A 24,485-nucleotide genomic window follows, 5' to 3' on the forward strand; every position below is an offset into this window, starting at 1 on the left:
TGTTCTATTTTTTAAGGGCCCTTCCTCTTATGGAGTAGGGGATGCAATTATTTTAAATTCTGATTACTCCCTTTGTGAAGGAAGGAAGGTTGCTTGGGTACACAAACTGCAAAGCTCCACGTTTGATGCAGAGGGTACAAATGTCACTACAGAAGCAGGTTCACCTCCTCAACCTAAAGGCCACTTGTGATCCCCATTCAGAGTGTGGCTCTTGTTAAGGAGATAGAAAACAGCTGCCCTATAGGAAATCCTTCATTTACTCCTAATCCGAAGCACAAGAAGTCAGGAGGACCCTGGGACAGCCCTCCTCTGACACAGGAGCTGGATTTTCACACCCAGGGTGGGGCTTCCTGCCATGCCATCAAGTCGACCCAAGAAGCAAGCTTTTTCTCAGGATTTACACGAATAAATAACACCCCACTTAATGATTTCTCGGCCCCGGCTCCTCCACACGAGGCAGATTTATCTCTCATAAGTGTGCTATCATGCTGACGGCCGTGCAAGTTAAGCAAAGCATTACCCCTGCTATAATTACTTCAGAGAACACAGGGGCCCTCTTTGGAACTTCCTGCTCACTCTGGCATCTGGCCGCTCACTTCTTCTGAGCTCTTCAAAGCATTGGCGATTTCTGCTCAGTATGTTTCCCCCAAGATGCTCAAAGTGTCAGGGTATAATTTAGGGAAAAACATAAAGGGCTTGATTGTTCCTGGGATTTCCTTTGTTCATTCACAGAGGGCATTCGGAGGGGGCTGGGCCCGCACCGGACATGGCAGAGGGCTAGGGCACAGGTACTAACTCTGGACCTCATCGGCCGAACCACCCAATAAAGTCTGGATGGGAGACTCTCTCCTAGAGTCGACACACGACAATGGCAAGAGCAAGAAAAAGGAGGCTCTTTGTTTGCTTTACTCTTGCTCCCTAATCCTACTCTTGGGCTCTTTGTGAATCTTGGCAAAGCTTCCTTTCCACCTGCTTTGGTTTTAGTATGAGTACCTCTCCTTTCTGTACCATTACTCCCACTTCCATTTCCTGATTTTTTTTTAAATCAAAAAAATAGATTTGCATGTTCTCAAGCATTCTGCCAAATGCAAGTCTCCCCGAGAAAAGTCACAATATAATTGGGCCCTAATGAAAAATATTGAGAAAAAGAATCTTTAATTTAGGAAAGCTGTTTTGTAGGTGTCATTTGCTCCCATTGGAATAGGATCCATGAGACTCTTGTCTAGACATCTCAAGTCAAGAGAGACAGACTTTGGCTGGTGGAGCTCATTCTTAAGTCAAAGCTAAGTTCTTTGCCCAGGAAACAACTTAGGCTTATATTAAGTCAGCCCCTGTATGAGTGTGATCCTCTCAATATTTTTCAACAATGTCTTCAGGAAGTTGAAGGACAAAGGTCTAGCTTGCATGTGGAAATTTATAATTCCTTTCTCCTGGTTTCCTTTTCCTTGTGTTTCCAGAAATGATCTTTATTTTCTTATTGTGTATTCCCTGTTACTAAAAGATGGGACCCATTGACCATAAGACTGAACAGCCACATAGACACTGGTAAACATGAAAGCCCTTTCCTAGGCTAAGAGAACACAATCTAGAGGCTTGTTGGTCTATTCTCACAGGATATAAGATATAGGAAACCAGAAAATAAGGACCTGAAGGATGCAACATACAAATAAGTCAAGGGATTCCAGGGAAAAAATGAACTAAGCCATCGTATCCTGCTCAAATCACAAGCTTCCCAAACTTTTTTTTTTTCTGGTCTAGAAAACGAATGTTTCTCATCATTTTAAAATTTTATTCACATTATTATTATTGATAATTTGATCCATTTTCCCCCCAGAAAAAACAAAGTTGGCCACAATTATCCCTGTTGGAGAACTTAACGGACATGTAGAGGAGGAGCTCTGTCTATTCTCAGCAAGACAAACTACTCGTTCATTTATGGGTTTACTTGAGAGAAAACTAGTCACTCAGAAGGACCGGAGTGACTGTTGTCAAAGGCAGCAACTGAAAAGGATTCATGCCCACTTTCGGCACTGACTGTTTCCAGCTCAGTAATACATCATCTATAGTTAATGTGGAATTCACTGCATGAGGGTCAAAAAAACTATTCCATATTGATCTTTTCAGGCAGATTAAAACTACATAAGCTTCTAAAATATATTTTATAAGCACATCACTTGACCCATCTCTCCCTAACCTCCTTCTCTTCTCCAGCAAACAAGGCAATGGGAAATTCAGGAAATTCTGGTGTTTATTACTAATCGTGCTTCCCATGAATTTTAGAATTCAACACACATCCCAATATCTTACTGGAACAAAACTGATTAAAATGAGAATGTTGGACTTGGTGCCCAGATATTGAAGCTAGAAGGTTGATTTCCCCAGAAGAAAGGTGAATACCAACATCCTGAAACTGGATTCTAGTCTATTGTCAAGTGAGCACAAAATCTGGATCTGGGTTGTGTTTTAATAATATCCTATCCTATCTCTCAAATAAAGTTTCTCCCTAAAATGCTCAGCCTGATACCCTAAGTGCCCCAAATGGTGAGAAAAGATACGTTAAAAAACATCCTAGAGATGCTAACCAGAGTGGTCCATTCTGCCCCAGGGGCAAAATCACCAACTTTGATATTAACCCCAGCCTGGAGACTTTTTAAAGGCTGGACCCCATGCAGCAGGAAGGCTTTCTGAAATCCCAGCCACCAGATTCTCCTCACTCACATCAAGCCAGGCTGACTTTGCTAGGGTATTGTCTATTTTTTTTTTTCCTTTTCAGAAAGTGATGTCTGAAAATAATTAAAAGGAACACTTTGAGGAGTAATTGTTCTGAAAACAAAATGCCACGTCTGTGCCATGAAATGCTGCTCAGGCAGAGACATCCATCACCATCCATCAGTCCTGGCCCCGTGCCTCCACGACTCTGCTCCCCTTTCTGATTAGAGATCACTGTTGCCTGGGCTGCCTCACAGGGTGTCATCTGTTTGAATGACAAACGTCTAGGCCGGCCGAGGCGGCCCCACTCTTCTTCCTGCTCTGTTTTGGTGCCCGAGATGGGGAAGTTTATGGGATCCTCAGGCCACTGAGCTCAAAACTGTGGCTTCCACGGAAACCGGCTCGGATGGAAACTAGGTGTCGGATTGAAACCACGTAGGGAAAGGGCCACGGGGGATACCGAAATCGACCACGTTCTGGCCCCTTGGACCAAACGCAATCCTTCCGGTGGAAATGGACAAAACAACCTGCCTTTCCGCGGCCCCCCTGGGGTATGGCCTTTGTTGATCTGGCCAGAGGGATCTCCGTGGGCATTTTTGTCCTCTTCTCTCCCCTTTCGACTACAGAGAGCCACTCCCCCTTGCTCAGAGCCGCCACAAGCCCACCGGGGAGGGGGAATAGTTATTCAATCACTGCCAGGTGCCCTTCGCCCCGAACACGAGGGGACCCGGATCCCGAGCATTGCCGCCTCCCCTCGTCCGCGATCCTCCAGATCTGCTCGGGACCCCGGGACAGACAGGTGGCGGGCAGCTCAGACGGCGGCGTGCCCTAACTTGCTGGTGGGCTCAAAGTTTGGAGGGCGGTCCAGGAGGCGTCCGGGAGCCGCCGGAGGGCTGAGCCCCCGCAGCCCCCAACTCCCTTTTGGGCACTCGGGAGGAAAGGGGCCGAATACCTCGACAAGGGGAGGGGGGAGGGGTAGGGACAGGGGAACGCAACTGCTCTTCCGGACAACACGGTCGGGCTGAAATGAAATACGTCGCCACACTTACCGAAGAGCTTGCTGGGAGCGTCCTGGCTGTCATTGGATTCCCCGGGCGCAAGCAGGGGCTCATTGAGCTCGCTGTCTGGAGTCGCTGCCTGGTCCTCACCTCTCAACTCTGCATTCATTTCACTCCGCACTGACAGCAGCAGCGAGGGCTTACTGACTTGTCCAGCTATCATTGGATCCTAGGACGGGGAACAGGAGTGAGGGGGGAAGAAAGTGGCAGCTTTAGCTGGCTGGCGTGCGCTCTCTCTCTCTCTCTCTCTCTCTCTCTCTCTCTCTCTCTCTCTCTCTCTCTCTCTCTCTCTCCTCTCTCTCTTATCTCGGGCTGCTCCTGCCGTTATTGCTGGCTGCAGTCAAGTGAAGAGCTATTACGGATCCAATGAGTTTTCCATTACTCCCCCCCACCCCCCATTAAAGTGCAGCCAGCATGGGAGAGATGCAGGATGCTTGCAAGGAAAAACTTCTTTGAAAGCCACATGAGCAGCACTGCTTTAATTGTGGGATGGGCTTGGCTAGGGATGTTTTTACACCTTGTTCTGGATTTAATAAGGAATGGAGGGGAAATAAAGAGGGAGAGGGAGCGGGGCTTGGGATGCAGGAACTCCTTCTGAAGGGAGAGTCCCTTCCAGGCAGGAACCAGAAGCTGTTTAAAGCATTACTTCCTAGCAGAAGAGCAAAAGGAAAATGGGAGGGATGGAGTGAGAGAGGGGGGATTGAGAAAATAAAAGCTATTTCTCATATAAAACCAATATAGAAATAACCCCACTTACAAATTGGAGCAGAAACTCCCTTCTCCACGCCATCCCCAATTCTGAGGAACATTTAAAAAACAAATAAAACCATAGATATGGATATAGGTATAGATGTAGAAGTAGGTTAGGTATTGATATAGATATAGGTATAGACAGAGATGATATGTATCAGCTGAAATGATTTCCAGTTAATCATATACAGGGGACATGGCACTCATGCCATATACAAAGAGAAAATGGCCACAAAAATCACCGCTCCACTCTTAACCCCATTACACAGCTCCCACCCCAACACTCAACTTTTTTTTTTTTTTTTTATCCCTTACTGATTTGGATCTGTGTTCTCTCCAGCTCAGTCAGAGGGCATTTGGGGGTTAGTATGATTCCCAAGCACACTCTATTAGGCAGTTAGCAAACTAAGATGTATAGTATTGTTGGAGCAGAAAGATCAGTAGCAGAAGGGAGAGGAAGGACCCGAGTGACCTCCCTGGGCTCCCACGGCAGCTATTTCTGACCAAGTTCACGCCTAAGTGGCTCCCAAACAGGGAACAGGTGCCCAGCTTGGAAGCAGCCCGGTCAGCCCGCACCCTAGGTCCCCTCTTTACATTGGCCCGAGGTCGCCTGAGGGTTTTTTAATGTAGTCATGTCTGGAAAGTGGATTTGATATGACACATGATAATCTATGAAAATGTTAATCAATAGCGATAGTTTAAGCTGTCATGAAATGCACTTCTCTGGTCAATACTCATCTCCCTGAAAACAATGTCACTGTCACCAGGGCTTAATTTGCCCAGCACTTAAATATCGGACTCTGTGCATCAATGCACTCCTCTCCCTTCAAATACTGTAGGTAAACACATTTTCTCCCTATTTAAGGCTGGAGCACTCAGCCCGCATTTAGCTGAGCCGAATCCTCCCTTTTGAATACCTTGATAGGTCCACTGGAGGGCAAAATTAATACTTAATTGAATCTCACAGTCATCAAAATAATCAATACTTTTTTATTATTTATTCTTTACAGTCTGTTGACTGTTTCAAATCTCAGAGGGAATGGGGGAAAGGATTCATGGCTCTGAAACACTGTCATTTAACAAGGTAATTTTCAGTGGGGCATTAGAGGTTGTGAAACATATAATAAAACAAAAATGGTGGCTTATAATAGGAAGAAAGAAAAGAATTATATTTCTGCCATCTAACAAAACAGGATAAATAAAAAAGCAAGTGGGGGTGAGAGAGAGAGAGAGAGAGAGAGAGAGAGAGAGAGAGAGAGAGAGAGAGAGAGAGAGAAGGGAAGGGGGAGAGGGAGAGAGAAAGACTGGCTTTTGAAGGGTTTTATCATATCAAGAGCAGAGCTGAGCTTTCATAATGCTGACATTTCTCATCCTGACAATTCTAAACAAGTGGAAAGGATGAGATCGCAGATATCATCTTTCATCACATTCCCCAGCTTAAGAACCAACATGACAGCTTCTCTCCCCTTTACACTGTTAATTACTAAATAAAATACTGCTCTCTGTCAGCATTAGATTATTGCAGATAGCGCCCCAAACATTACTCCATTGTTGTATGTATGTGTGTGTGTGCATGTGAGTGTGCGTGCGTGTGTGTGTGTGTGTGTGTGTGTGTGTGGTGTTTTTAGCCAATGATACCTGCCTTGAACTCTTCAGGAAATAAATTAGGCTTGTGTCTCAGCATTGTAAATATCTGAAATAAAATCAATGGAATCGAAGCAGCCGATCCATAATATCGGCAAGCTAAATTGCTCATGATATATTTGCATTTTATTTACTGTGTTCATTATTTGAACCTCTTGATGTTATTTTGTGGGGAGAGTAGGGAAAAGGAACTCAAAGTTCATGGAATTTACCCCTTTCTTTAACCTATACAATTACCTTCTTGCATCATAAGCCACAGCCTCTGAACAGTCTTTAATTTGGGGGTTACTGGTTTTACTCGATATCTTAAGGAAGCATCGATCAATCAATTAATTAGATGAATCACTTCTTTGGAAGCAAAAAGGCTCATCTGCTATTCTGGGACAATACTTGGAAATCGGACCTTGTGTCCAGAGGTGTAACTAGGGTGGAGTGACTGAGCTTTGCTCAAGGGGATCAAAATTTACAGGGGGATGTCAACACTTGCAGATCTTCTGAAGGGTAAAAATATCCGTGTTGCAATGAAGTTAGTTAAGCACAATTCATTAAATAGGAAGTTACTAAGAAGCAAGTCCCTTTCTTGCTTGACTGTACTGCCTCGGGTAACCCCTTTTCCCCAGTTCAATGTCCCAAGACCTCTGCCTCTTCCCAAACATTTTCTGGCTTCTCATAACTGGCAGGGGAAAGGATCAGGGGAGACCTCATAAGGGAATCATAAACCCAAGCCACATGCCTGCTGAAAAAAACCGAACCCCAAATTCATACAGGAAGCCAATAATGGAGCAACTAACTTCCAATGGACTTCAAACCCACAGCCCTAACATTTATTCATATCCATATGATTATATATAAAAAAAGCTGACATGGTTTCTCCATATAACACCTTGTAGATATTATCTCCCTTGACTTCACAAAACACAGTATCTATGGGGTAGGTACTATTGGCAACATCATACCCATTTAACAGATGAAAAGAATAAATCTCCAAGAGTTTAAGCCACTACTTTACAATCACTCTCCTAGGATAAAGCAAAGGGGAGATGGGCTCCAGGCATTGTAGTCCCAGTTCCATCACCTTTCCATTGGGCCACGTGAGTAATTTGTGATTGCGCATGGCATGAACTCACCCACCTTTGTGCCATCCCCTCCATGGTTTTTGGGCACCTTGGTTTTAGGTCCTGATTACCCAATGCCATTTTCTGCTTTGCTTTGTTTTGTTTTCTATGCCCAAAGGGTGGCTTTCAAATAGGCAAATGAGACAGTGATGCAATCCTAAGAAAACTGTGGACTAGGAGGAGTAGATGGGCAGAGTCCAAGAAGGTGAATCTATCCAGTGGGCAAACAGCTGTTTATTTATGTCCAGTGACCCAATAATCAAATGGGATCCATTACAACCAGAGGGATTAAATGGGATTTCCTGCCTATGTCATGCAAACCTTTAATTTTTCAACAATTGTCCTCATCTATGTTGATTGGAAGAGCTATTGAAGGCATTACATTGAATTTTGGCCTCTCATTTATCTCCTGTGTTTGCTCCAAGAAACCAGTAGTGTCCACATCCAAAATGCCAGGGAAGGGAGAGGGCAGTGATTGGAGTTTGATGAGTGAGAATAAAAGATCATCTCAGTTGTGGAAAATGGACTAAGGGGCAAGCTATGATGGCCTCCCCTTAACAAAATATCAATTGTTTTTATCACTGAGAAGGTGAAATATAATTGGAAGATTTTCTTAATATTTTAAAACAAACAAACAAAAAAAACAACAAAATGAAATTGAATAGGAATCAGCAAGATATCCCAATGGTTAGAGCACTAGGCCTGGAGTCAGAAGAACTAAGTTCAAATCTGCCCTTAGATATCAACTGGTTGGGTGATCCTGGGCAAGTCACTTAGCTTCTGTCTGCCTCAACTTCTTTACCTATAAAATGAGAATGATAACAGAATCTATTTTATAGGATCAAAAGGAAGGATTAAATTAGTTAATATATGTAAGACTCATTCTACAGTTTTTGTAAGTATGTTTAAATTAAAGCACTATAAGGTATTGTAAAGAGAAGATTATAAATCACCTTCCTCTGTAAAAGGAAGGGGTTGGAATAAATTATTTTATGCCATAAAATGTGAATCAAGGCATATGGACTCAAATAGCATCTCTGCTTCTTAATAATCCCATGGCTTTGGAAATGTCTCACTTCCCTTGGATCTCACTTTCCCTACCTTTAAAGTGAGGGGAAGAGAGTAGCTGATCTCTAAGGTTATTGCCAATGCTAAATCTAAAAGATCTCTACAAGGGGGTGAGTTAATAACTAAAATGCAATGATCCTCTGATTATATCCTTCTCTTCTTTCACCAATAATTCTTAAAAAAAAACCATTCCATTTGACCTGCAGAAATGAAACCAGTCCTCACCCTGAGTATTATTTCTTTCTTATCTGAAAAATCACAGCCACCTGAGAAGGGAAGAAGCTTCTGTGTTTTCATCAAAACCCCAAAATTACATTAAAATGAGCTCAAATTACAGACATGTTAAATAATCAGCTTTTGATTATCTTAATGAAGTCTGTCAAAAGCAAAACTCTCATTGTGGGTTAATATCCAGCCTTTGGTACTAAAACCAGCTGTTACTCACTGCCTCCAGTCCCTTCCATTCCTTGCCATCACTTCCACAACTGTGGCCCCTGCCAGTAGTGAGCCATTTGTACCACCACAGCTGCTACCACATCACCACGACCATGGTTTGCCAAACCCTTCACATTCAGTCCCTTACTTCAGTCCTACAGTAACCTATGTGATAAGTGCCAGTATGATGCAGTAAAGAAAGAGAATATTATATCTGGAATCAGAAGACCTGAGTTCAGATCCTACCTCTGATGCTTACTTTTTTTCCCCATAAAAGTCATGTTGTAAAAGAAAACATATATCTCCCAACCTAATGAAAAAACAACCATCAAGAAAAATAAAGTTAAAAGACAGAGACATAGAGACAGAGACACATAGAGAGATAGTGAGAGACAGAGATACCCACAGAGACAGAAGCACAGAGATAGAGATAGAGACACATACACAGAAAGAAAGAAACAGGGAGAGAGAAGGAGGGGGAAGAATGCTTTGATTTGTTTTCAGACACGATCAGTTCCTTCTCTTGGGTTGGATGGAATTTTTCATTATAAATCCTTCAGAGTAGTTGTGGATCATTGTACTGCTGAGAATAGCCAAGTCATTTCTAGCTGACCAATCCAGAACATTGCTATTACTTTGTATAAAGTACATTTCACTTTGCTTGAGTTCATGGAGGACTTCCCAGGTCTTTTTTTGTTTTCTGAGAACATCCTGCTTATTTCTTGTATGACCCTGGACAGGTCACTTCCCCGACTTTACTTTCTTCAAAACAAGCTGTTTAGAATAAAAGCACCCAGTGATAACTGACTATGAAACTCCATATCATGTAGTTAAGACCCAAAGTAATTAAGAATCATAAGATTAAACTTGGAAGGGGCTTCAGTGATCATCTAATTTAATAAAAGAAACTCTCATTATCCCCCACAAAGTGTCCATTGGGCTCTCCAATAGAAAAAGAAGGAGAACCCATCACTTCTCTAAATGGCCCCTTTGCACCTAGTGCACATTACTCCTGTTGCTCCCTGGGCCCAAACAGAACTAATTGAACACCTGCTTTGAATGATAACCTTTCATATACTTGAAAACAGCTCCCATGTTACCCCTGAATCTAAGCTTCTCTAAGCTACATTCCCAGTTACTTCAACTGATTCTCATAGGGAATGGATTCAAGACCCTTCACCATTCTGCTTGTTCTTCTCTGATTGTTTTTTTAGCTTCCTCTGATCTTTTTGTATGGACTATGATTTCACTGTTGTGGGTATTTCTGCCCTCAATTCAGATCATCACCAGGTTATCAATGTCCTTCTTCAAATGTGTTACACAGAATGAAACAGTATATTCTGATTGATGAGAGCAGGAACACAGTAGGACAAAACACCACCTGAGCAATGGAAGCTCTGCCCCTCCTTATGCAGCTCATCATAGCATCAAGATTTATTTTTTGGGAAGGTGCTATTATATCACACTAATGACTCATGTTAAGCTTAAAGTCCAGTAAAATTCTCTAAATTGAAAATCCTCTGTTTTGAAATACTTTGCTATTTCTAGGGTGCAAGAGATCATTCCTTCCTCCCATCAGATTGAAGTCATTGGTTTCTAGGTAAGTTTGCAGCAAGTGCCTTAGAATCACAATTTCCAAATTGGAAGAGTCTTGCTGGCCATCAGTTTACCATATTTGAATATACCTAATCTGTGTTCTTGTAGGCTTTGACTGAAGAACTCTATCCTGGAGGACTCCAAAACCTCCCAAGGGATCCCATTCTACTCTGGGGCAGCTTTACTTTATAGAAAGCTTTTTTGTCAGGTGGACATTTGTTTCTTTGCATTGTCCTCCCCTCAATACCTCCTAATTCTCTCCAAGGCTGAGAAGAACAAGACTAACCCTCCCTTTTCCACATGACAGCCCTTCAAATATCTAAAAACAATTAGTATGTTTCTCCAAATATTCCAGGCTAAACATTACTAGTTCTTTTGACAAATCCTCACATGGCATGACCTTGAGATCTTTGATCGCTCTTATGTTTTTCTCTCCTACTCATTCTGATCTTTCTAAAGATCTGTGAACTGTAGTGAAATTTTAAATATTTCCTCTACCAATTCTCTCCACATCCTGTCCTATGCAAATGTTGTTCAAATTTTTCCTACAAATCCTCCATGAAGGATCATCTCAAGGGTAGGATCCTTGAAGTCATTTCTTTTGCTTCTTGAAGACTTTAAGACAGAGACAAAACCAGGGAGGGACAACTTGGTTTGTTCCAGGGTTCTGGAATTTAGAGTGCTGGCAATACTATCAATCCTTCAGCAACACACAAACAACTGAGATCAGTACCTAGTGAGCAAGAATACTTAGTCAAAATATGAAATTCCAGGAGTTGTGCATTACTATAATTGCATGTCAGGGGAATTTCTTCATGCTCTCTCCAATGTGCTTACCTGAAGCATTCAAAAATGCTAGTTGTGTGAACTCTTAATTGAGCATCTTAATCGGGTGACTCATGGAACAGAGAAAATCACTGGGATTAAATATTGCTCTATTTCCTTCCCCTGATCACAGGTAGAAATGTGGTTTAAATAAGAATCCAGAGGGGCCTGGATGAAAAAAGGAAAGGGCCTGTTTAGCCAGGGAGGGGTGTGTGTGTGTGTGTGTGTGTGTGTGTGTGTGTGTGTGCGCGCGTGCACGCACATGCATATGCATTTGTGTATGTGTTTATGTTTTGGGACGAAGGCAATATCATTCACTTTTCCTTAAGGAAAGAAGCAGGATGCGATGGCAGTTAGTGCCTGATATTATCTGTGTGAGCCTAGGTCTTTTCTTTCGATGGTGCTACCATAATGCTGCCCACTTGAGCCCCTGCCTGAATATTCGGTCACAGCCATGCATGGGACCACAAAGCTCTAATTCCATTTGAAATGTACTGGAGAGAGCTCTATTCAAAAGAGAACGGAAAGCCTTTCATTTGGTTTTTCCAAAGGTTCATGAAGGCAAATTTTAATGGAATAAATTAAACAACCCAGGAAATCTGAATTCTATCTCTCAACTTTAGATCCCTACATTTTCTCAGGCAATTTCTAGCCATCATCACCTCTCAACCTACCTGTGGCTTATATTTCTCAATCATTTTGTCATCAGAGAAAAGAGAAGTACTGCATAGACAGCCTCTTCCCTGCTCAATAGTGGACACACCTGCAAGGATGGTTAGGGACAGCTATTGACATCCTAATTGTCTCATCAATTCCATTTCTGCTTCCTCAGTGAAAATACATCAATAGGAACACAGACCAGAGAGAGTCGTTGGGCCCCATATTAGACACATCATACCTTTACTGTTCCCTGCCTTCTTATAATCTGATAGGACCTAAAATAGGCTCACAATATTCTAGGTGGCAAACCCAGACTAAAACAAGTTAGAATGTTATTGGTTTTTGATACATTTGAGAGAAAAGAAAGGTAAAAAGAGACAGAAAGACAGGGACAGAAACACAGACGGATTGAGAAAGACAGAGAGAAAGAAAGAGAGAGACAGAGACAGAGAGACAGTGACAGACAGAGATGGAGAGACAGAGAGAGAGACAAAGAGAGACAAAAAACAGAGACAGAGACAGAAAGAGACAGAGAGATAGAGAAAGAGAGATGGACACAGAGAGATTCCTCTAAACTTCAAACCTGTGCCTTGGTATAGTTGGCATCTAATAAAATAATGCCCTTTTTACGTGCGATTGTGTCCCAATGTTCCAGATCCTGGAAATGTGAGGGCCTCAGTAAGAGTTCTTTATTTATAATCAGGATTTGGATTCAAATCTTATTTCAACTATCTACCTGTGGCCAGGGTGCTGAATCACACTATTTGAGAGTTGAAAGGTACCTAAGCAGTTATATAGATCAATCTACATTTTAAAGAACTCCCTTACAACTCTTTAGCCTGATTGACCCTTAGTTTTTACATCTATAAAATATAGATATTAGTTTAGATAACTCTAAAACTCATAATCCTTTCTCATTTTGCCTTTGTCTCCTTTGTCTCCATTAGCCCCCTGGTCCACTCTTTCTTATCCAATTGTTGCTCTCTCAAATTTCCCTCATCTGCATCCTATCTGAGCCTGACATTCTCATTTCTCTGAAGCCCCACTGTTCTCCTATGCCATAATCTACTCTCCTTAAGTTCCATGAATAACTCTTTGAATACCATTTCAAAGGCCTCCAAACATTTAAGAAAGAGCAGAGATAACATAATTCCAAAGGGGGATGGGATTGAAAGATGAGCTAAATCTTCTCATTTGTGGGGATCTGAAACCTCAGGTGTCTATTAGCATGAAAGTAGCTTTTTTCTTGTTGCTTCATTTATTTTCTCACTTCTTTAGCTACTAATGAAAATATTCTGTATTCCTATACCATGATACAAGAGCTAACACAGTATTTCTATAAAATCTCCAGCTTCCACAAAATATTTTTATCAGGGTCTGTTGTTGAGATTTAATGGGACTTCATCATAGAATGTGACCAGCACATTAATGAAAAAAAAAAGGCTAGATCGTTTTCTTTGGTGTGGTTAAGGCAAGGCCATCCAGCTTAAGTGCAACCATGGAGATGTAGGCAACAGTAATGAGCGAAGGATATTAGAGCAGTAGCTACTCAAATGAATTAGGGCTGAAATGAGCTACTAAGATATGATGCCTCTAAACCTCACACAGTTTGGGTTTGATTAAAGAGAGGAGAAGGTACACTATAGACCATATATTTATTTATTTATTTAAATAGTATTTTATTTTTCTAAATACATGCAAAGATTGTTTTCAACATTTATCTTTGCAAAACCTCCACAGAAGTATTACCGAGTCTCAGAATTGGGAGGGGAACTCACTAGCCTTCTGATTCATGCTACATTAAAAGACAAAATAAAAAAATAACCTTCAGTATGATATAGATCACAGGTCATCATCCAGTCTTTGCCCAAGGATCTTCAAGAATCAGTGTCATTGGATTTCTAGCCAGAAGGGATTTTAAAGATCATCCCCTTCATTCAGGGAAGAAAAAGGATCATCTTAACTTCACAAGGATAGTAATGACCAAAGTCTAGTTTTAAATTCAGGTCTCCCATCTCCATATTCAATACTTTTTGACTGACACTAAACTCAAAGGCAAGAACAATGGATTTTGTTCCATTCTAGTGAGTCTTACTCCCCCTGATTGTCCGCAGCTAGGGTCTGAGGAAACAGCCCCTGGGACTTCCACACTCATCATATAATCATCTTCAAAACAGGAGGAACAAGGATGGAATTATTTGTGGAATAGGATACTCCCTTCTCTGTTTTTAACTCATCAAGAGTCAAGTCCCTGGAGAGATTGGAGAGGGACCATTGGAGAGTTCCTCCTTAATTTAAAGAGGCTCTTGAGTAATTCACCTCATCATTTCCTATCAGACCAATTCCCTGGACTTCATGTTCTCTAGAAACTCATCAAACCAATTCAGAATCTTTCCTTTCTGCACATACATGTGTCATTGTTTTTATGTTGCACTGAGGGTTTCTACAGTATCATTCTTTTGCCCACCAAATATGTGGTCTGACTTCTGGGTTTAAAATGACGATATGAAAAGTCTACTCAATTTAAGAAAGCAAGTTCCTAGTAGGCAGGACGTGTTTCATTTTTATCTCCCTCTTTCACACTGAGCATGGCATCAGGCACACAGTAGGTATTACTGAAAAGTTTCTTGAATGAAATGCATCGAATCAATCCTTCCTATATTCTTCTATGGCAGGGTCTCTATTCAATTTAATTCATTTCCCTCCAATTCAACAAAAATTTGAAGAACATGCTACATGGGAGGTCTCTGAATATGGGAATGAGAAACTTATTCTTGCTTCTGAGATAAAGGGGAGGTTTTTGTTTTTAACAAAGAAGTGAAATGATTAGCGTCACATGAAATGAAGATTAGACAGAAAACGTTTTAAAAGGTGAATTAGAAAGGAGAGAAGCTGATTTCTTAATCACTAAGGAGGGTAAAAAGTGATAAGAACATGAACTTGTAGAGGAAGAGTGATGGTGGTCCAGTGGTAGGAGTTGGGAGGTGGCACATTTAGGAGTAGGGTTAGAGTGGAAAGAAAGATAAAAAAGTCTTTGTAGAGGTGAAGTCAACAAGCTTTACCACATTAAGACATTTTCACAACTGAATACATCATTTTCCTTCCAAATAAGAAGCTTTTTATTGGTCTTACTTTTCCCCTCCTTTTAATTCACTAAAGCTCCTAAGTGATTCAGACTTTAATTTTGTAGTCATGGCTGCTATGAAACTTGGTAATCACCATTCATTTCATACTCATTTTTTTTCCATCCATGACTTTTGCCCTAGAATTTGTCTTTATTGAATAAAGACTGAGTCAGAGACAGGTTCACTTTGAAATGATGTATTTTCCTTCGATTGCTGTGTTTTTCTTTTTGGAGATTCTGAACATATAACTGGATACTAAATCCTAGGTGGAAAATTTCTGACCACTATCTTTCTATTAGAAAATAATAATCTCCCTCCTCCCTCACCCCCAGCACCACTCATGCATCTCTACTAACATCTCCATAGGGATTTCTCATCAGCATCTCACACTCAACACGTCTCAAAGAGAACTCATCATAATCTCTTCCCCCAAACCTTTTTTCCTCTGAATTTTCCTATTCCTGAAGAAGGCATCATCCTTTTCCAAGCCACCCAGGATAGCAAATTCAGAATTATTCTTAACTCTTTACTTCCTTAGTCTTCCCCATCCAAGGGGATCCTTAAGTCAGCTCATATCAGCTCTTGAGAACTGGTCATTCAAAGGTTGGCTCTTAAAACTTTCACCATCTTGGCCACACCCATCCAGATACTCTCCACCTTCTTAATATCATTCATAATTTGTGCAGCTTTAAGCTGAAAATAATATTCTAACTTTGTTCTGACAAAAGCAGAGAACCATATGACTTTCAGGATCAGTTCTTTGGGACAATGTTCCCCTATTCATGTGCTTCAACATCTCATTAGCTTTTTTTGATGATCTCATTACTCTGGGGACTTCTATTGAGCTTTCAATTGACTAAAATCACCAGGAATTTTTCAGACAAGTTTCTGTCTTCCCATATCATGCTAGTGAATTGTTTTTTTTTTTTTTTTTTGGACACAAGTTTATTTACTTACATGTTATACTCTACAGTAAAATGGAAGTTCCACAAGGGTAGGGAATATATTGAACTTATTTTCGTATCTCTACCAGTCTCCTCCCCATTGTTTAGACATTCCCCTACACAGAGAATATGCTTAACAAATGCTTGTTGAATCAACTTAAATTGAAAGGAGATTTGCAATGCTGAGTGAATTACAAAAGAAAGTTGATAAGTGATAAAACAATGTTCTGACAAATTGTAATGTGTGTTTAACTAAGATTGTATGTCAAGAATCTGTAATGAATAGAATATATAGCTTTCTTGTTTTCTCTAGTCATATTTGGCAGTTTGGGGACAGGAAGGGGAAAACAAAATGTTGAGATTTACTTAGGGTTGGAAATTAGAGGAATAAAAATGATGACAATTTGAGGTGGGAAGAGAAGAACTTTGGTATGAAGATGAGAATAATGATGAAATGGCCATCCTTGGCAGGGACTGGGAAGAGGTATGACCTAGAATGGAGAGAAGAAAAGCCAGAAAAGGGGTGGTGGTCTTCGAGAATGAGGGTGAGGTTGAGGGAATGGCCATTAAAGTGAAGATGAAGAACAGATCCAAGGGGAGTTAGCATAAAAGGTAGGCAAAGATGGTATGTTTCATACCATCTTTTTTTTTTTTTTTTAATTTGGACACATACAGGGATGACAAAGGTTAAAGTGTTAAGATAAAGTCTAAACTCTTTCCAACAGAACCAAGATTGACATGGTAAGAAGTGTTGTGTAGAGTAGGAGAGTTGGAGTCTGAAGACTTGGGTTCTAAACTTGGAACTGACATTTCTATAGCCTTGGGCAAGTTATTTAATCTGTAAAAGCTTCAGTATCCTCAAGTGAGGAGATGGCACTAAATGGCCTCTGAAAACCTTTTCCAACTCTAAATAGGTGATTCTGTGCTCCCATGTGGTCATGTATGTGACTAGACTGTCAGAAGATCAGTGACACAAGAGATCACTAGAGATGGGAAGGTCCAACAAGATCTTGGAGATCAGGATATAGAGAGGATCATGATTTTAGAGGGTAAGGTCATCAAGAATGAGGACTGGACATAGATTATGAAAGAAAACTATAAGACAGATTTGGAAATCCCTAAAGAAGGATTCAGAGTATCAACATGAACACAAGAAACCAATTAAGATGATACCGATGGTTTCTAAATGCCTCATCTTTACTTTAGCATAATTTTTAAATGTCTCATAAGTTGATGATGAACGTGGCCCAAGATTATGTCATGCTATTTAAGGACTATGATACAAAAGTGAGTGTGATCTATATTGCGGTGCTATTTTGTCATCTTACCAAAATGGTACCAACCAAAAACTTTCCCCTCAAACCTTTATTTCCTTGGAGTATCTTTCTGAAAAGTCTTTAATTCATTATCTTGCATTTTAGAAAACATTCATACCAAGTCAAAAAGCTAATCCTCTGGTTCACTTTTTTATAAGCATGAATTCACTTTCATTAAAGCAATTTTTTAAAAACCAACCCAAGGTATTTGTTTCTGTTTAAATTTTCCCTGAATAAAAGGTAAACATCTGTAGGTGTTCTGCTTGGCAACAATCTTGGCCTAAATTAATGTTATTTAAAATTTAGATTGTCGTTTATATTCTAATGCAATTTTAAGAAAATAAAAGAGAGTTCCCCACTAGTCAGCCTGTTAGCAAGCATTTATTAGACCCTTAGAAATGCCAGGTTTTTTATTAAGCACCAGGGACACAAAGAAAGGTAAAAATTCTATCCCTGACTTCAAGAAGCTCACATTTTAATGTAGAAGACAATATGCAAAAAATTATACATGCATGATATATACAATATGAATGGAAGATAATCTCAGAAGAAAAGTACTAGCAGAAGAGAGAATGGTATAGAAAGTGGCTGAGACTTGAAGGAAACCAATGAAACTAGGAGGGGGATTGAAGAGGGAGGTATTCCAGGCAAGGAGAAGAGGCAGGGAAAATGCACCGAGTTGGGAGAGAGGATCCCAATGAACATCAAATAAGCCTCCCTCACCTGACCATGATTCCATGTGAGGATGGTTGGAAGTTGGGAGCTGAGAGAAAGAAGACTGGAAAGGTGGGAAAGCACCAGGTTATAAAGAATTTTAAATGTTGGAAGAATTTGTATTTGATGTTGTTTTATGGTTGTCCTTTGTTCTCAAAGAGTACCATGACATTGGGAGATGATGCCATGACATTCAAGTGAATTGGATTTGAGTGAGGGAAGGCTGGGCAAGGTCACCTGCCTCATTTTCCCCTGCAGAAACATCTGGGTCCAGCAGCCAGATATAGATCAAGATGACTGGAGATGGCCCTTGGATGAAATGGGAGGTCTTCAATAGGTCTCAGTTTGACTAAGGCAACATCCATTCAGTGATTAAGGCTAGATAGCATTCGGGGTAATAAGGAGCCATTAGAGTTTATTGGAGCAGCAGGGGGTACTATAATGCATGGAATGCCTGACCTGGAATCAATCAGAATCATCTTCCTGAGTTCAAATCTCACCTGAGAAACTTAATAGCTTATGTGGTCCCTGACAAGTTGTCTCAGTTTTCTCATCTGTAAAATGAGTTGGAGAAGGAAATGGCACACTAGGATCTTCCACTCCTTCCCCTAAAAAAAAAAAAACCTTAAATGAGATCACAGAGAACTGGACACAACTGGAGATGGCTGAACAAACACAATAGTTCATTGAGTGGGGAGATGACATGATCACATGTCCACTTTAGGAAGATCGCTTTGACAGGGGAATGGAGGATTGACTAGTATGTTTAGAAACTTGAGCAGCAGGGCTACAAAATTTTGTAGTGATTCAGGCATAAGATGATATGAGCCCATTTAATGGGGTGAAGAGAAGGCATCACATAGGAAAGATATTGTGAAGATAGAAAAGGTAAGACTTGATAATAAGCTAGATATGAAAGTTGACTGGAGTTTCACCCCAATGGATTCAGGGCTATATATTTAGAGCTAGAAAGTAGCTTAAAGGCCGACAAGTTCAACTTTCTGCTTCTTTGAAGAAGTCACTGAAGCTGAGAGAGGCTGTCTCTTGCCCAGACTCATCTGGCTAATAAATACCTATCAATCATTCAACAAACATTTATTAAGTGTCAGGCACTGTGCCAAGTGAAGGGGATACAAAAGAGGAGAAAAACAGTCCCTGCCCTCTAAGAACTTACAGCCTAATAAAGCAGACATATGCAAACAAATATATACAAAGCAAGCTACATATAGGAGAATTAAGATACAATTAACAAGACTGGACTTAATAAAGGTTGGGGAATGGACAAAAGTCCATACAGAATCAGTAGATTGGGCTAGGCTGCCATGGATATCAGCAGAGGAAGGTTTCCACATTCATGTACTCCAAAAATCTCTGAGCGTGTATGTCTCCCTTAAAACAATAATGGTGCTCGTTTCATAAAACCTACAGTATAACTCAGATGTAAATACTGACCTGAAATGATGAAAAAGAACTCATTCCATAGCTCTCACTGTCAAAGATCCTAAAATAATAAAGACCTCATTCTCTTGGGCTTCCTCTAGTACTAGTTTCTCTCTCTCTTTTAAAAAAGTATATTTTCCAAAATAACACAGATACACTCTGAGGAAATATTAGAGAGCTATGGTTGAGGAAGAGAAGGTGATTTCATTTGGGAGGCAGTATGCTGTAGTGGAGAGAGTACTATAATCAGTCAGGAAGACCTAAGTTTAAGATCTACCTTAAACACTTACCAACTGTGTGACCCTCAGCAAATCATTCAGCCTTTCTGGGCCTCAGTTCCAAACAATAAGAATGGATTTGATGATCTCCGAGATCTCTTTCAGCTCTATTTCAATGATTTAGCCTTTGATTAGAAATATATCTCTGACATAGAGAGAGACAGAGACAGAGAGAGACAGACAGAGACAGAGACAGAAAGAGACAGAGACAGAGATAGAGAGTGAGCAGTGAAGACAGCACCAGGTAAACCAAGAGTTTACCTGGTTTATTTCTCTCTCTCTCTCTCTCTTTTTCTCTCTCTCTCTCTCTCTCTCTCTCTGTCTCTCTCTCTCTCTCTCGAACTTCCAACTGGACCTGAGGGTTGGTGAAAGTAGGAGAAATAATTTTCAATGCATTTCAATTCATTCAATAAAGCAATCAATCAATCAATATTTATGACACTGTTAAGCACTGAGGATACAAAGGCAAAAACAATTCCTAACCTCAGGGAGTTCACATGCTAATGGTGGGGAAACAACATAGAAATCAATAGGGGTTCATCCTCTGCAGAGTGAGTAGAAGGAAAATAATCTTAGATTTTAGCAGCTAGAACACCTGGAAAGGTCTTCTCCAGAACATGAGATTAGAACCAAGTGAGCAGGAAAGCATTCGAGTTATGGAGGACCACCAGCTTAAAGTTACAAGATAAGGAGATGGAATGAATGAGTGGCTCAGGGGAAAAAAGGCTGCCAGCACCATCTAATTCTAATGTGAGTAGAGGGTAATAAAGTGGAGGGAGACTGGAAAGGTTGAAGGGACCAGATTTTGAAGAGCCTTAAATGCCAACCCAGGGACTTGGTAATTAGATCCTGGGTATTATTAGGGAACCACTGGACTTTACCAAGGAGGAGGATGACATAGTCATACTTAACCTCTGGATTAATCACCTTGAAGTTGTGAAAAGGATGGATTGAAATGGAAGAGATTGAAGGAAGGAAAATCAATTAGAAGGTGATTGAATATCCTAGATGAGAGGTATGAGGGCCTGAACTAGAATGGTGGCTGTGTAAGTGAAGAGTAAAAAAAATTATTCAAATTATGTGGAGAAAGAAATTGAAAAAGTCTGCAATTTATTGAGTGCATGAGGTGAGTAAGTATGAGGACTCAGGATAAATCAAGTTTGGGAATCTACCTTGAGGGATGGGGTCCTAAAAATAAGGAAGTTCAAAAGTTAAAAAAATGCTGTGGGATATAGGAAGTTAATGTTAAAACCTTTATTAAGAGCATGATAGAGACTAGATGAGAAAAATAAGTCAGTTCTGTTCTCAAGATAACATTCTCCTGGATATCTCTCCTTCAGAGAAATTCGATTCTGCTATTAATCAATCCATTCACTCAACAAAAGCATCTCAAGTACCTCTTACATGGAAGTCACTATGCTAAGCAGAAGGGGAGATACAAAGAGAAATATCTCCACAACCTACTCTTGGGTAGCTAATTATTTCCCAACTTTTGTGCAGAACCTGCTTTATTTCATCCTCTATCTTCTTAGTGGGAGTTAGGAGCTGTCCAACAAGAGATGAAATGGGATAGGCTAAAAGATGAACTTTTTAAAAGTTAGAAGATGAAAGAGTAGAAAAAGGTTGGCATAGTAAAAAGAAAAGTTCTTTCCCTTGGAGAAAAAGGAAATGGCTTCAAATTCTACCACCATTTTTCTTTTGGCAAGTCATTTTACTTTTTTGGCCCTGAGTTTCCCTATCTATAAAATAAGGTAGTTATAAAACTATATTCCTTCTAAGATACCTTTTAGCTCAGACTCTCTGATCCCTCTTTGTTTTCCTCCTCTTATCTCAAGAGCTCACTGAAAAGATTCAGAATACTTACAAAGTAACTTCTATGACCCATTTTCTTAAAAAAAAATCACTCAAACATAAAAGGGAGGTATTGAAAAATAAAAAGATTATTACCCAATTGGTCTACATGGTTTACCAGAGGATTAAATGTGGTTAATAGTCATAACAATAGGTTTGACTGTCAGACATGAGACAGGATTGACAACATGGTTCTGAGATTAGTGGATTCACAGACTGACATAATGAGAGAGCTCCTGCCATGTCAGAAGCTGGGGTGCTGTCACATCACCTCCAACCCTGAAACGAGAGAAGCAAAAGAGAGGCATTCATATGCCTCTGACTATTGTACGCTGATTCAAAAGTATCAGCCTTCCACTGAAAATTTCTTTCCAGGACAAAATTGGCTTAGAGTCCAATCACAGTTAGCACTTCCATCCCTTTCTCTTATTACCTCTTTCTAATGTATATATGACTAAGATGAAAGAAGGGGCAGCTAGATGGCAAAGTGGATAGTTAGAGAGCTAGCCCTGGAGTCAGGAGGACCTGAGTTAAAATTTGGTCTCAGACACTTATTAGCCATGACTGTAGGCAAGTTATTTAACCCTGTTTTACTCAGTTTCCTTTTCTGTAAGATAAACTAGAAAGAAATGGCAAATCACTGTGGTAAATCATTGCCAAGAAAATCCCAAAGGAGGTGATAAAGAGTTGGACGTGACCAATCGACTAAACAACAACAATAATAATGAAGAGGAATCTGTTTAAATCCATCACTATTCATTCTTTTCAAGGCTTATTTTCTTTATGGCCAAGAGATGAAAAGCTTTAAACTGACCCATCTTAGGGAAATAGTGAGTAAGCAGAACTTGGGTTTTGTTTTCATCAGAAACTGATTCTCATTGTCATCATTTTTCTGGGTCTGACTTATTAAATAGGTGGCTGGCCAGGTGTTGCTGCCAGCCCAGATCACAGATAAACAGGGCCAAGAGCCTGCCTTCTGAGTCACATGGAATGAGGGTTTAAGGAATTTAATCTTGCCATCTATTAGGATAAACAGAGATGGAGATCCAAGACCATCATGAGTATGAGGGAACTTACCTGGTTCCATAAACTGGTAAATGTGGATAAACTTGTAAAGTCTGTTTACACTGATTTTAAGAGGGTATACAAGTAAATGATTCTTTCACTTTTAAAGTTAGAAGTCTTTTCTAAAATGACTGAGCCAAAAAGTGAGGTTTCTTCAGAAGGGATATGAACAAGCCAGACTTGATCAGGTCTGTCTAAAAGAGGGATTGAATGAACTATCACCAAATATTTAGAAACTGAAATATTAGGATCTCATCCTATAAAGGCCCATCAGATTTTTCTGGATCAGGAATAAAGGTTCTGATTTCTCCATTAAACATTCTCCAATATTTAATTCAATTATCCGCATTGATTCACCAGGAAATGGGGAATTGTGTGGTATAGTTCATGACCATTCAAGCTTGCTCCTCTTATCATCCATCAGTCCTTTCATTAAAGTTCCACCATAACTTTTGTCTCTCTGAATCTTTTTAGAAAAGAATCCCTTCATAGTCCTTCCAGGGTTTTTATTTATTTTTGGTTAGTCGCATATGCAGCTTTCCTTTTCTGGTTTTTCCCTCCCATTTTTGTGGGAGTGGGGTGGGGTAATTTATTTCATCATTTACGTCTTCCTTGGCTTCTGTATGGTTTACTTTTCTTGTATTTCTGTTGTCCTGGGTATTTGCAAAGCAAAAAATCTGTTTGAGTTTCTTTTCTTGTGGGAATACTTCAAGTGCATCTCTTTTATTAAACATCTATCTTTTTTATTGATGATTATGCTCAAATTTGCAGGATACATCAATTTAATTAAATATCAATAACCTTCTTCACTAAACCCTCTTTTCTGAAAGACCTGTAAACAATAAGACAGACTCCCAGTGTGGACATTCCTTCCATCAGTGAAGATTGGTATGTCCTTTTCAATTCAGTCTTATAGAGTGCCTGAGACTGTGAGAGGATATGGGACTTGCTTACATCACACCAACTATCTATATCAAAGGCAAGTCTTGAACCTCAGGTTTTTATTTTTTATTTGAAGACCAAATCTTGACCATTATTCCACATTTCTTATTACACTTCACATAACCAGTGCCTGTCAGAGAGAATGATTCCATGCATCCAAAGATCTGGCCACTGAGTGACAAGGGGAAGGAAGTCACCCCTCCCCTACTTTTGAAAGGGATGCCTAGGGCTCCTGGGATTGCAACAAGTCTTATTTCTTGGAATAAACAGCAGTTTAGAGAGATAGGCAGGAAAGAGTTTCAGGATTATAAATCCCATAATAATTGCAGTTTCATTGACTAGAAGTATGCCCAAGGCTGCACGACTTCTTTAGTTCTGGTCTCTGGCCCTTCTTCCTAGAAGAAGGGAAGAAAAGGAGATTTGGCCCTGAGCAGATCTAATTTCCATCTCAATGATCATGCAGTGGCTGATGCACCCTTCTTTCTACACTTCAAGTAGCTCAGGGGCAGACCGACAACTGGCAGGTGACATTGTAGCATACAGAATGGGTCATGTTACTCCCAAGAGCTCATAAGAGTTATAACAGTGAACGAACACATATACACAAGCAAATACACACACAATCCGTTGTGATATTAGATGTTTCACTTTTTATGATGAATTGCTTAAGATAATTTGACATTACTTTATCTCTTCAGATTTTTTTTTTTGCTTAATTTACTTTATTTTACTTTTGTTAATTTACTTTAATCCTGTTCCACTAGATGTTATTTCCCTCATCTTCAAGCCCTCCTCCCATTTGTCACCCTTTCCCCATGGGAAAATGAGACCCCCCCCTTACATCACTAATTTTCCTCTTTTCTCTTTTCAACCCCTTCCTTTGCCCCTTTATCCATTCTTCTGTAGGTCCTTTTTTCCTGAAAAACTACAGAAGATATGTTTTTTCCTTC

The 24,485-nt window shown here is 40.2% G+C and overlaps 1 protein-coding gene across 3 annotated transcripts in view; it reads right to left on the reverse strand.

Annotated features, from left to right (window-relative positions):
- Positions 1–24,485, reverse strand: part of POU6F2 (POU class 6 homeobox 2) — a 471,135-nt gene that overhangs the window by 373,776 nt on the left and 72,874 nt on the right. For 2 of the 3 annotated variants that reach the window (XM_051978676.1, XM_051978666.1), the window contains exon 1: positions 3,759–3,954. In XM_051978676.1, the coding sequence (XP_051834636.1) occupies positions 3,759–3,930 (172 nt within the window). In that variant the 5' untranslated portion in view covers positions 3,931–3,954. Of the gene's footprint in view, positions 1–3,758; positions 3,955–24,485 lie in introns of those variants that run through there. The other variant, XM_051978682.1, reaches the window with a different exon arrangement.

This window comes from Antechinus flavipes, chromosome 1, assembly GCF_016432865.1.
Source record: "Antechinus flavipes isolate AdamAnt ecotype Samford, QLD, Australia chromosome 1, AdamAnt_v2, whole genome shotgun sequence".
NCBI classification, from domain to species: domain Eukaryota; kingdom Metazoa; phylum Chordata; class Mammalia; order Dasyuromorphia; family Dasyuridae; genus Antechinus; species Antechinus flavipes.